This window comes from Xyrauchen texanus, chromosome 28 (genome assembly GCF_025860055.1).
Source record: "Xyrauchen texanus isolate HMW12.3.18 chromosome 28, RBS_HiC_50CHRs, whole genome shotgun sequence".
NCBI classification, from domain to species: domain Eukaryota; kingdom Metazoa; phylum Chordata; class Actinopteri; order Cypriniformes; family Catostomidae; genus Xyrauchen; species Xyrauchen texanus.
Window position 1 is genome coordinate 17033013 of NC_068303.1, and position 14232 is coordinate 17047244.

Here is a 14232-nt window from a genome sequence, read left to right on the forward strand (position 1 = left end):
GTGAGGGTTACTTTTGAAATGTATTCCACTATAGATTACAGAATACATGCTGTAAAATGTAATTTGTAACATATTCCGTTAGATTACTCAAGGTCAGTGACGTTATCTAAATACTTTGGATTTTTTCACTTGTTTTGACTATTAAAAACTCTGCCAGTACAGTAAGTACACATTTTAAAAATACATTCTCTGAAAAACCTAAATATCTTATGCAGTGTTGTTTCTAAAACAAGATAAATCAAATTGATGTTGTTTTAAGGATTTTTAGATTTTGTTTTTTTTACAGTAAAACAATAACAAAATTATTATACAGAATACGATTTTTGCCCTAATATCAAAGGTTTTACTAGAAAAAGACATGATGATCCAACGTGAATTTTCTTTATAAAATAATATGTCTCGTAACACATGCACGTAAAATGGCTAGAAATAGCATTTTAGCTTAGCGTAAAGCTGACAATTTACACAAGGTTATTTCTTCTGCTCCAAACTTACTTCAAACTTACTTCTCTGTCTGCTCGTATAAATGTAACACATCATAAGAAAGTGTTTCATCGCTGTTCAAATGCACTTTGGATATGTGTTTTTAAAAGTTTTCCACCTGAAAGGACTACATTTTAAATGAAACAAATGACAAGAAAATGCAAAGTAATCTCTTCAGTAATCAAAATACTTTTTGAATGTAGCTGTATTCTAATTACCAATGGTTTAAATTGTAACTGTAGTGAAATAAAGTTACTAATTTTTTGTATTTTAAATACTTAATCCCATTACATGTATTCCATTACTATACTGTGTACATACTGTATATATACTGTATGTGTGTATATATATATGTGTGTGTGTGTATATATATATATATATATATATATATATATATACATATATATATATATATATATATATACATCACACACACACACACACACACATGTTGTGTTTCCATGTTTTATGGGGACTTTCCATAGACATAATGGCTTTTATACTGTACAAACTTTATATTCTATCCCCTAAACCTAACCCTACCCCTAAACCTAACCCTCACAGAAAACTTTCTGCATTTTTACATTTTCAAAAACATAATTTAGTATGATTTATAAGCTGTTTTCCTCATGGGGACCGACAAAATGTCCCCACAAGGTCAAAACATTTCGGGTTTTACTATCCTTATGGGGACATTTGGTCCCCACAAAGTGATAAATACACACTCACACACACACACACACACACACACACACACACACACACACACACTGGTGGCAAATTATGGAATAATGTACAGATTTTGCTGTTTTGGAAGGAAATTGGTACTTTAATTCACCAAAGTGGCATTCAACTGATCACAAAGTATAGTCAGGACAATACTGACAATACTTACAATACTGATGTAAAAAACAGCACCATCACTATTTAAAAAAACTAATTTTTGATCAAATCTAGACAGGTCCCAGTTCCAGCATCCATCACTCCAACACCTTTTCCTTCTTTATTTTTTTGTCCCCTTTTCTCCCCAATTTGACATGCCCAATTCCCGCTACTTACTAGGTCCTCATGGTGTCACAGTTACTCACCTCAATCTGGGTGGCGGAGGAAAAATCTCAATTGCCTCCACTTCTGAGACAGTCAATCCGTGCATCTTATCACGTCAATTGCTGTGCATGACACCGTGGAGACTCACAGCATGTGGAGATTTATGCTATTCTCCGTGATCCACGCACAACTTACCACATGCCCCACTGAGAGCGAGAACCACTAATCGTGACCACGAAGAGGTTACCCCATGTGACTCTACCCTGCCTAGCAACTGGGCCAATTTGGTTACCTGGCTGGAGTCACTCAGTACGCCCTAGATTCGAACTTACAACTCCAGGGGTGGTAGTCAGTGTCAATACTCGCTGAGCTACACAGGGCCCATTGTAACAACTTATCCTTGAGTAATCATTCTAAATTGCTAATTTGATACTAGAAAATCACTTGCCATTATATCAAAAACAGTTGAAAACTATTTGGTTCATTAAATAAAGCTTAACATTGTCTTTGTGTTTGTTTTTGAGTTGCCACAGTATACAATAGACAAGGTCAATATTAGTTAAAAATGTCAAAAAAGAAAAAGCTTTCTCTAGAAACTCGTCAGTCAATCATTGTTTTGAGGAATACAAAGCTATACAATGCTTGAAATTGCAAAAATCAACTGAAGATTTTATATAAAGGTGTACACTACAGTCTTTAAAGACAAAGGATGACTGGCTCTAACCAGGACAGAAGAGATGTGGAAGACCAGATGTACAACTAAACAAGAAGTTCATCAGAATCTCTAGTTTGAGAAATAGACGCTTCACATGTCCTCAGCTAACAGCTTCATTGAATTCTACAAGCTCAACATCAGTTTAATGTACAACAGTAAAGAGAAGACTAAGGGGTGCAGGTCTTATGGGAAGAATTGCAAAGAAAAAGTCACTTTTGAAACAGAAAAACAAAAAGAAGAGGTTCGAGTAAGCAAAGAAAACAGACATTGGACAACAGATAATTGGAAAAGAGTGTTATGGATCTTAATCCCATTGAGCTTTTGTGGGATCAGCTAGAATGTAAGCAGCATGAGAAGTGCCCGACAAGACAGCTAGATCTACGGCAAGTGCTTCAGGAAGTGTGGGGTGAAATGTCATCTGAGTATCTGGATAAACTGACAGCTAGAATGCAAAGGATCTGCAAAGCTGTCATTGCTGCACATGGAGGATTTTTTGATGAGAACTATTTGAAGTAGTTTAAGAAGTTCAGATTTTGTTTTCAAATTGTAATAGTAATTTTTCACGTTATTAATGTCCTGACTATACATTGTGATCAGATGAATGCCACTTTGGTGAATAAAAGTACCAATTAAATTACAAAATCTGTATATTATTCCAAACTTTTGGCAGCCAGTGTAAATACTAATATACTAATATAATATATATATATATGTACACCTATTTAATGCATAAAATCATGCAGATATGGATCAGAAGCTTCAACCATCAGAAATGTTAAAAAAAAATTCTCAGTGGTTTGGCCCGTGGCATGATTGTTGGTGCCAGATGGGCTGGTTTGTGTATTTCTGTAACTGCTGATCTCCTGGGATTTTCAAGCACTACAGTCTCTGAACTTTACTCAGAATGGTGCCAAAAACAAAAAACATCCAGTGAGTGGGAATTCTGCAAATGGAGATGCCTTGTTGATGAGAGAGGTCAACGGAGAATGGCCAGACTGGTTCGAGCAGACAAAAAGACTATGGTAACTCACTCTACAATTGTAGTGAGAAGAATAGCATCTCAAAATGCACAACATGTCGAACCTTGAGGCAGATGGGCTACAACAGTAGATGTAGGCAGTAACTAAACTACTAAATGACCAACAACTAAAATGACCAAGATGATGAAAATCTAATGAAATTATATTAATGCATTGAAAAATAACATGTGTATAATGTATATTTTGCAATGTACCAAGTTAGATGGTCCCTTGTATAGTTAACAGCATTAGTGTGTTCTAATTGCATTTCAAGGCTCATTTGGCCGGTTTGTTTTTGTTGTTGTTGATTAATAATTGCCATAACTTGCAACTTCTTCAGTCTTTTCATATTTTACATCTGGGATATTACAATATTAATGATAATGTTAAATTAAATTATATTATAATTATATTTAGCCTTTGATACACATCTTTGGTTTTGTGTCAATGAAAGGGTACTGAAGCCTTACTGATGGTGCTATGGGGATACTTATGGCAAAAATAAAACCACAGTCTTTGCACTTTTTTGGAAAATCATTCTACAAATGACTTACTTGTATTGCCCTGCAAAAGAAAAACACAGAAACTTAATTTTGTCAAAATTGCGTTATGAGTGAAATCATGTCTTTTAGCCTTTGATCTGCTCTGTGACAGGTTTGACTTAACTATGCTCATATTAAATGAAAATGATTAAAGCTATTTTATAAATGTTACTTTATAATATTTGGCTGGGCAATCAAAAAACTTTTAAACAATTATTCTAAGTTTCAGTGTTGGCGTAGATACTGTGTTTTGGCTTTGTACAACAAGTTTTTTTGTTTGTTTTTTTTCTTCAGAATTTTGACAAACACTTTAGCTTTAAGGAGATAAGAGATACCTGATATCTTGAATCTGTATTCGAACCCAGTAGAGTGGCTTCATAGGACAGACAGGCTCCACTGATGGCTTGCGAGGAGTGTTCTCTGTCACTCCACTGAAGAAGATACCAACTCCAGAGGGAGGAGGGGGGACAGCGTTGAGAATTGGTGGAGGGGGTGGTGGACCAAATCCTGTCATGGGTGGAGGTGGTGGAGGAGGTGAAGGCACACAACCTGGTACATCTACTGGCTGAGCAGGAAGTGGACATACAGATGAAGCAGGAGGGCAAGTTGGAGGAGCTGGAGGAGGAGGTAATACAGGTGGTGGAGGTGGAAGAGGTGACACCGGTGGGGGAGGTGGAGGTGGAACTATCCTCTCTTTATCAATGAGGTTAAGGTTTTTTGTTGAGATGAGATCAACATTTTTAGGCACACTGGGTTTAAGACTCCTGCTCTGGGCTTCCTTGGCCTCTTCAGGGTCTGTCTGAATGCACACCGAGTGAAAGGCCCGTTGTTTGATATAGTCTTCAGTGGACACAGCAACATCCCTATGATGATCTTTGACCCCTTCTCTTTGTAAGCTTGCAATGGTTGCCCCAAGTTCATCATTCTTCTCATGTATCCGGAAGAGCTGAACTTTGAAGTCTGCCTGCATTCAAGATATTAATGTTTAAATATAAGTGATTAATGTTTTTTTATGGCTTACAACAAGGTTTATAAAGCAAACATAATACATACTTCTACATGGCAAACAATCTCACTCATCCATATTCCTGCTTTACTAATGCACCAAATATGTGACTTTACACTCACTTAGCACTTTAGGTACACTATGGTCATAATAAAGTGCCAGACGTGGTCTTCTGCTTTTGTATCACAACCACCTCAAGGTTCAATATGTTGTGCAATCTGAGATGCTATTCTGCTCACTATTTGTTTATTTGAGTTGCCGTGGCCGAACATCAGCTCAAACCAGTCTGGCCATTCTCTGTTGACCTCTCACATCAACAAGGCGTTTTCATCCACAGAACTGCCTCTCACTGGATGTTTTTGTTTTTGCCACCATTATGAGTAAACTATAGAGACTGTTGTGCGTGAAAATCCCAGGAGATCAGCAGTTAAAGAAATGCTCAAAACAGCCCATCAGGCACAAACAATCATACAATGGTCGAAAACACAGATCACATTTTTTGTGAACATTAACTGAAGCTCTTGGCCCATATCTAATTTTATGCAAATGCATGATTAGATTATTAGCATGAATAAGTAGGTGTACAGGTAAATAGTTCCTTTTTAACCTTAGTGGTATTCAAAGTGCTTTATTCTGCATCTCATTCACCCATTCACACCAAAAAGCTGCTATGCAAGGCACTAGCCTGAAATTGGGAGCTACTTGGGTTTCAGTGTCTTGCCCAAGGACACTTCAGCATGTGGAGTTGTGGGGGCTGGGAATTGAACCACCAACCCTGCGATTAGTGGACAACCCGCTCTACCACCTGAGCCACAGCCGCTCTTGTTAGATGTTGCTAACAAAGTTCAGAGAAGCTAAAACTTTAAGAGGGAAGACCCTAGAAAAACAGAGTTTTCCTTCTCGAAATAGTATTGCAAAAACAATGATGTTTTAAAAAAGTTTCTCTGGAACACTCTCCTAGTCTTCGCCAAAAAAAAAAAAAGCAAATAGTCCAACCCCAAACTCACGCTCTTGCTTGAGTCAATAATGTGCCGAAGTAGTTGGGATACTCAAACATTTCGTACACAAGTGTTTTGGGAGAAAACCAACAAATGGCTGACTTAGAGTTGTCTCTGCATATTAAGATGGGACAGGAGAAAGTATTTTAACATAGAAAAAGATTACACATGAGTTTCTCACCTGTAATTTCTCCACTTCTTCATTGCATTCTCTTTTCAACTGCAGAAGAGCTGCCTGGTGCTCTGAGAAAATAATTTGATTTTTATTCCATGAGATTTTAAATGCAACACAAAACCTGTAAAATCATGCCAGCCTTATATAAGCTCTTATAACAGTTCTCTACCACTTACAAAACATATAGAAATTAATTCCATATCCAAATGATGCACACAACTTGATATTTACTATATATTGCAGATGTAAAACTTCCCAATAGATGGCAGTGGTGGGATTGTTTTATAGGGATAAGCATTGCCTTGTTTGGGGAACAGTGGAAAACTGTCTGACTATATATGTTAGATAACTAATAAACTAAAACAATATGTAAATATTCTAGAGTTGCTATAATCAAATTAAGCCATATGGCATATGACATTATGACATTAAGTGTGTGCTATGGTGCGTCTGTGGACACCACACCCTGTAAACATACAGTAAAAAAAACAACATGATAATATGGGTGATGCAACCGAAGGTCAAGTGTAATTCTAAAACAGACCTCTGATAATGAATATAATCACAAAAAAAGTATGCATTTTCAAGGTAGCAAGCTGGGCCTTTCCAATTATTTTTGCTCAGCATTGGTGGGAATACGTATAGTCTTTGAGTGACAAATATAAAATAAATATTCTGACATTGCATAATGAGTTATCTTAAATGCAGAACTGCCCTTTAGGAATACATTGAGGGTGGAGGTGAATTGGAATTTGTTTGGAGAGTGTTATGTCATCAGATAGAAGGCACATGTTTGAATCAAGGCAAACATTTAGATGTACTGCTCATGTTTCTAAATATACAAAAAGCCCTTACCAGCTTCTGTGTATTTTAGACCTATCTTTTCCTCCTTATCTTTGGATTTCGGTGGAGGCCAGATTGCCTGAAGTCTTCTTGGTGTGAAATCACTCGCCTCAGTCTAAGGGAAAAAACAATGTGCTCTGTGCATATACAATATACTGTATATTACTTAATGTTAGCACATGGTGTAAAATGTGTGGTGGATGAAAAAACCTATGAAAGGTTGTTAGTTTTTAAACAAATTAAAGCACTAAAAAAACACATCCTACGCATACATAATAGCAAAATAGACCAACTTTAGGCTGTTTGTGGTTGCCAAGCTATGTAGCAACTTGGTATGTTAATATACTATGTGCTGTCAAAGTTGCGTGTTTATAGTAATTTCACATCAGCTTTAAACGTGGCTCGTCCAAGCAGAATTTAGATATGGAACTATAAACTTTTTAGAACAATACATTCATAAAAACAATCCTGTCAAATTTATAAGAATAATGCTTGGGTTTATGATATGATTAGATATTGTGAGGTGAGGTGTAACAGTGCAACAATTAGAGGAATAGTTGACCCAAAATGAAAATTCCAGCATTATTTACTCACACACATTTAGTTCCAAACCCGTATTAATTACTTCTGTGCAACACAAAAAGAGGTGTTTATCAGAATGTTAGCCTAAGTCACCATTAATTTTCATCGTATGGCAAAAAGATGCAATGACAGTGAATGGTGACTGAGGCAATCATTCGCCAAACATAAATTTACATTTATGCATTTGGCAGACACTTTTATCCAAAGCAAATTACAGTGCACTTAATACAGGAACAATCCAACAGAGATACCTGGAGTTACTAAGTGCCTTGGTCAGTGAATCAATGGTGGTGGCTGTGGGGATCAAACCGGCAATTACCAGTTCTGTACTTTAGCCCACTACGTCAACACCACTACATATCCTTTTGTTGTTTACGGAAGCAAGTAAGTCATATGGGTTTGGGACAACACGAAGGAGAGTGGATGATGACAGAATTTTCCTTTTTGGGTAACTACACCCTTAACCCTTGTGTGCTGTTCGGGATGTTTTCAGCCACTAGGGGGTGCTGTTGAGTCGTAATTTGGCCATAACTTTCTCTGTGTTTCAGCAAATGGAATGATTTTTGGTGACAAATCTTATTTTCACACATATTTTAGGAAAATGCTTTGAAAATTTTCAAAAACTCAACAGTACACTGTGGGAAAATTCACTACCCTTTCGTTATGTTCGTGGCTGAAAACAGCCACTACTTTAAACTGCTGTAAAAATGTATCAGATAAATATTTTTTTCAATTTTTTTTTGCATAAGTCTATTAATCAACCTCAGTCCTGTTCAAAACTACTAAATGTTTAAAAAAAAAAAAAAAAAAAAATCAGGATTTTAACTCTTTAATTGCCAAATTCATAAATGATGTCACTGATTTGGGGGAAAAAACACAAAATGACGTATTTTCAATATAAAATGTGATTGTGGACTGGATTTTTTTTTACCTTTTATCACAGTCTTGGACATGTCAAAGATTAGAAACAACATTGGTTTCGATGCATAGTTAGTTTTTGTGCAGCATCAGAGTTTAACTTTTTCTCCCTTATTTACTGTTCGTGGCTGTTTTTGCCCCATTGACTTCCATTATAACCACATTTTTTGATTGCAAAGCCATGACACCATATAATCATGCATTTCTGATTGTTTGTGGTTTTCCCTGTTGGGACGAGGTAAAATTTGTAATTTTTACTGTTGATAACCACGTGGCACCATTAACCCTTTAGATAGGCCTGTGCAAAAAAAAGCTTAGTTTCTGGCTTTTACATGGAGTTATATGGAGAATAATAGCATATTAAAAAATAAGGTCTGTGGCCACCGATTGGTCCTCCTTCTGCAGCTGTAGGTGCCGACAACCTACAAAAATAAAAGAACAAGAAAAGAATAAGTACAGATTTCATAATAAGTATTTTTGAAGCTGCACATGACAATGACAATAATCATGCAAACATTGTCAAAACACAAACAGTATCTCCTAAATTTATCTCTAACAAGCACATGAATTCAAGTAAAAATTAACAGGAATAGGATGCATGTAGTAACAAATGTGTAATGGCACATACCTTGTCTAGATTGTCAACACCTCCCTTGCAGCGGCTGTAATCTGCGATTATCTCTGGCTTCTTTTTTGGTCCCTCTGTCACCACTGCTTTGCTGACAATGAGGTCAATCATCTCCTCTGTGAAAAACAGATTAAACACAGAATCCATGTTCTGGACCCTTGCGATGGCATAGCACGTCGGCCCTGGAGTCACGCCTCTGGCAGGCTGAAGAAAGGGAGTTCCGCGTTGGTGGAAAACCACACTTCGCCGTTTCTTCCAATCCACCCAGATCCAGGATCCTCCGAATCCTCCTCGCCTTCAGTGGAAGCTAGAGAGGATGATGAGGGTGCCACATCCAAATCAGGATCTGACTCTGCTGAGTCTGTGGTGTCAGAGGGAGAAGACAATACATCCTGCAGCTCGCTGGAGGGGTCAGGCTGCATTATCATCTCTAAAACTTCACTACAAGTCAAGCCCTTTCTCATGTTGCTTGCTGCTCTTCTCACCATCAAATGACCAGCAGGCTTGCATGCAAGTGTTTAAATCCACTTGCTTTGTTTTTGATTACTCTGCATTTCTCACCATCAAAAGGCACTTTGTTTTTGTTTACTCCATGTAGTTGTGAGAGCTGAGGTGCATGTTTTGATTTTCTCAGACAACAAGGTGAGTTCTCACTCTCTCTCTCTCTCTCTCTCTCTCTCTCTCACACACACACACACACACACACACACACACACACACACACACACACACACACACACACACACACACACACACACACACACACACACACACACACACACACACACACACACTTTAATATGCTATTATTCTCCATATAACTCCATGTAAAAGCCAGAAACTAAGCTTTTTTTTGCACAGGCCTATCTAAAGGGTTAATGGTGCCACGTGGTTATCAACAGTAAAAATTACAAATTTTACCTCTTCCCAACAGGGAAAACCACAAACAATCAAAAATGCATGATTATATGGTGTCATGGCTTTGCAATCAAAAAATGTGGTTATAATGGAAGTCAATGGGGCAAAAACAGCCACGAACAGTAAATGAGGGAGAAAAAGTTAAAATCTGATGCTGCACAAAAACTAACAATGCATCGAAACCAATGTTGTTTCTAATCTTTGACATGTCCAAGACTGTGATAAAAGGTAAAAAAAAATCCAGTCCACAATCACATTTTATATTGAAAATACGTCATTTTGTGTTTTTTCCCCCAAATCAGTGACATCATTTATGAACTTGGCAATTAAAGAGTTAAAATCCTGATTTTTTTTTTAAACCTTTAGTAGTTTTGAACAGGACTGAGGTTGATTAATAGATTTATGCAAACAAATTTGAAAAAAATATTCATCTGATACATTTTTACAGCAGTTTAAAGTAGTGGCAGTTTTCAGCCACGAACATAACGAAAGGGTAGTGAATTTGAACAATGCACAAGGGTTAACTGCAACCTTCTGTGAACTGTTTACTTCATACTTTAAAATCACAAGTTCCTTTGTTCTCTGGAGACTTGCTTGAGTTCCTATCAAAGAAAGCTCGGAGAACGTCTTTGTCCCTATTGATCTTCCTCTTTGCAGCATCCGAATCCAAGCAATTAGAAGTATCCTTCTTGGCAGCCTTAATTGTAAAGAAAGCCTTAAAGGCATCTAAGGGTGACTCTGTATTTGTCATTTTTTTAGTTTCCTCAGCTTGGGAAATAACTGGCTCCTCTACAGTTGGACATGTCTCTGTCTCTTCTGCAGGGTTCTGACTGATTGGAGACAATGGATGACTTGACATGCTCTCTTGCTTTCTCTTGCCTTCCCCCTTGCTGCTGTCCAAGCTAAGGAATTGGGTTAACTGTTCCAGGAAGTCTGCCCTGGCCTCTTTCTTGTTAGACTGATCAGTGAAAAGCCCTTGTTTGGCAGGTCTTGTCTGATCAGGGCTTTGGGGTTGATCTAGGGTTTCTTTTTTCTCATGTGCTTCCTTTTTGGGGCTAAGCAGGCCTGAGAAGAGGACTGATAGTTGGAGTGGTTTCTCTTTTACCTCAGTAGGGGAGAGGACACCAGATTTGAGATGAGGATCTGTGGTCTTCTCAGATGGACATGAATCCTCTAAGCTTTTCAACACAGAGACTATTTCTACAAGATCTACCATAGTATCTTCTTGTATAATCTTTACACCGTATTTCTCTTTCTCCATCTTTAAACTAGCCATTTCTCCTTCGGTATGCGGAAGCCTATCGGTTTCATTCAGCATCTGTGTCTCCCAGTCTATTTCTCTAATTTCTTCCTGAGGTCCATTTATTTCCTTTTCTAAATGTACCCTTGCATTGGGAAATTTCCTGCATTTTTATTTCATTCTGTTCTTCCAGATGGACTACTGAAGGTATTGGTTCCAATGAGTTTGGGTCAGAATTAGTCTTTTGGATTTTTTCTAGCTTTGTTGATCTGGAACTGTGAGCTTCAGTGCCACACAGGTCAGAACAATCTAAAAACTCCCATTCGCCACCACTCATCTCAGAATGTCCACTTTGGACCTCTATCTTCTGGTTTGTGGTGGGTGCACGGACTGATTCTGCACTGCCTTCATTGCATGCAGTTTGAAAGAGGCTACCACATGCAATCTCATCTCTCTGTTGGATCGTTTTAGTATCAATACCTGATTGTTCAGAAAGAGCTTTGACATGTGAATGGGTGATAACTACATTGGTGTTCATTGGTGAGAATGAAGAAAGAACAAATTGATCAGTGGGACTATGAAGTTCACACTGTGTTGATACAGTCTGAATGGCCATGTTTATAGATTCCTTGTTGTCATCCAGAGTTGAATGTTCATTTATTGCAGCAGTAGCTCTAATTACCTCTGGAACAATGTCTGCAGTGTTTTGAAGATCTCCATTCGACATTACAATTTTACTTACAACAGCAGATACTTCCAGCTGACTTTGCAATGAAATGTCAAAATTCGATGGTTCTTCATCACAGTTCTCTCTGAAAACATCTATTGTTTCTTTACAGTCTGTGGTCAGTTCTTCTGTGCTACTGCTATTATTGTATATACTGGTTATAAGGCCTTCTCGACCAAGTCCCTCATTTTGCACAGCACAAAAAGTATCCTCATTGATTATATCTGATTCCATAACAGCTGCCTTATTTTCAGATATGTCCTGGCTGAGTCTGTGTTTGTACACATCCTTATGATCACTGTGGTTTCTCATGTTCAAAGATTCCTCTGTACAGTCTCGTAAAACAGCCTCTTTAATATCTACAGTACCAATTTCTGGATCCTCAAGTTGTTTGTCCTGACTTCTAACACTGACATTGGCTGAGACCTCACTAAGTGATTTAGACAGCGTGTCAGCTTGCCCATCTGTTACATCCTGGTTAGCTTGGCATGCTGCTGATGTTTCATTGAAATGACACCTCTGGTGCACAGCATTCAGGTCTAAGCCCTTGTTCTCCTTTTCTAAATCCATTTTAAATATGTAATTTACTTCCTGACGATCTGATCTGAGGCTCTCGTTTGTCATATTTTCCTCTGCATCAATAGGTTCAGTCTGAACATCTGTGCAAACATATTTCCTAGCGTTGCAAAATCATGACATTATATTTTATGTTAACTCTGAACATCTCCCAAAGAGTGACAAGTAGTCACATTTGAACTCTCCTCAGTTAGGGTTTGGAGTTTATATTTTTCGTAGTGATAAAAAAAGGTTTGTTAGCTTGACAAAAAATGTATTGATTGAATCATTCTCAGTTTCCTTCCACTGTTGTCTACAGCCTCTTCAAGATAACATTTAATCACACTGGCATATTCCAAACAAAACATAAAGCACAGTCAAAACTGATGTATCTATATTTGCAGTTTCAAAATATCCAGGTCCAATGAAGCTGTCCAACCCTACATTTTAGGGTTTCCTTGTGCTGAATGTACTTTACAAATTACAAAAATTATACTTGCTTTTATACTTGATTTTATACTTAAAATCTACTTGCCATATCTACTTAAAATGTTAAAAATCACAGACTCTTTCATCAAGATAACTTAAGAGTTCAATTTAAGTCTTATGTGTTATTGTAATGTGTTGTCCTTACATGACATCTCCAGAAAAAAGGTTGCCAGGAATATTTTCAAGTAAGATGCCCAAAGAAACTGTTCTCAGGCATCATTGCAGAAGTGCTGAAGGAATGGAAAAAATTATTCCTCAATGAGCCAAAGCTGGTCCATTTATCCCTCCTTTTGATCCTTTTCACTTCTTGTTCTTGTTGCAATGTCCACTTGCTCCTAATCCACAATATAAAACAAGAGTGAGTTCACACCAAAACTTCCAGAATAAGCATATACAAAATTAGAGCTCCACCCATCTACTTTCTGCCACATAACAGGATTTTTGTACACTCGCAGTCATCCATGGGCAGAGGCAGAACCTCAGACAGAGCCACACCCAGGTAGAAGAGCACACAGAGCTCCAGTCAGGACTCTACTGTGACTTTAAAGAGCTGGATATCTCCTTCTGTCCACATTACACTTAATCACTGTGAATAACCTGTTAACCTTATCCCACCCACATCCTTGTATTGCCAAACTGCCTTCCATTCAGCATTGAAAGACTTTGGTGTTGAATTTAGAGATCAGCTCTTGAATATAGATTTTCAAGTGTGTTGTTTTTTTACAGTAATCATAAGGATTTTTTAGCATTTAAAAATAAAAGATATACATTCTGAATGCATCATAAAACTGTGAAGCTGTCTGGTATATAAGCAGGAGCAAAAACACCATTTCTCAGAATTTTCTTCCTTCAAGAAAGTGATTCATCTCTTGTAATCTCTACATTTGGCGCCGCTGAAATGCACAAGTCAGCGGACAGAATCTTCGCAAGCTTAGAAGACTCTCCGCTCCCCTGCAGTGTTCCGGGAGACATTCTAAACCTTGTTGTTAGACGCTTCATTGCTGAACGGGTCCTCACTTCAGCAATACTCATACATGTTCTGTAAGTGTTCCTTATGCAAGGGGCACATCCCGCCTTCAGATCAACATGAGAGTTGTGTCCACTGTCTGGGCCACGCCCATGCTCTCATGGAGACAGACTGCCCCCCACTGCGAGGGCATGAGTCTCGCGCTTTTCTCGCGAATTGGCCTCATTCTGAGGGACGACGTTGGGGATGATGTTATCTCACTGCATCTGACACTGGCAAGTGGTCAATGGAGGATGTCGCCACCCAATACTGCCGCTCCCTATAAGCAGACAACGCAGTCCCTAGGGGGGTACCATCTTACCCTAGGAGGGCACCAGAAA

General features: G+C 38.0%; 1 protein-coding gene across 1 annotated transcript in view; it reads right to left on the reverse strand.

Annotated features, from left to right (window-relative positions):
• The window catches only part of fmn1 (formin 1), a 27310-nt gene extending 16118 nt beyond the window's left edge, over positions 1 to 11192 (reverse strand). The window contains exons 1-4 of the mRNA XM_052096029.1: positions 10431 to 11192; positions 6841 to 6943; positions 5992 to 6053; positions 4142 to 4770 (exon numbers count right to left, since the gene is read on the reverse strand). Coding sequence (XP_051951989.1) covers positions 4142 to 4770; positions 5992 to 6053; positions 6841 to 6943; positions 10431 to 11192 — 1556 coding nt within the window. The remainder of the gene's footprint in view (positions 1 to 4141; positions 4771 to 5991; positions 6054 to 6840; positions 6944 to 10430) is intronic.
• Positions 11193 to 14232: the final 3040 nt, after the last annotated feature.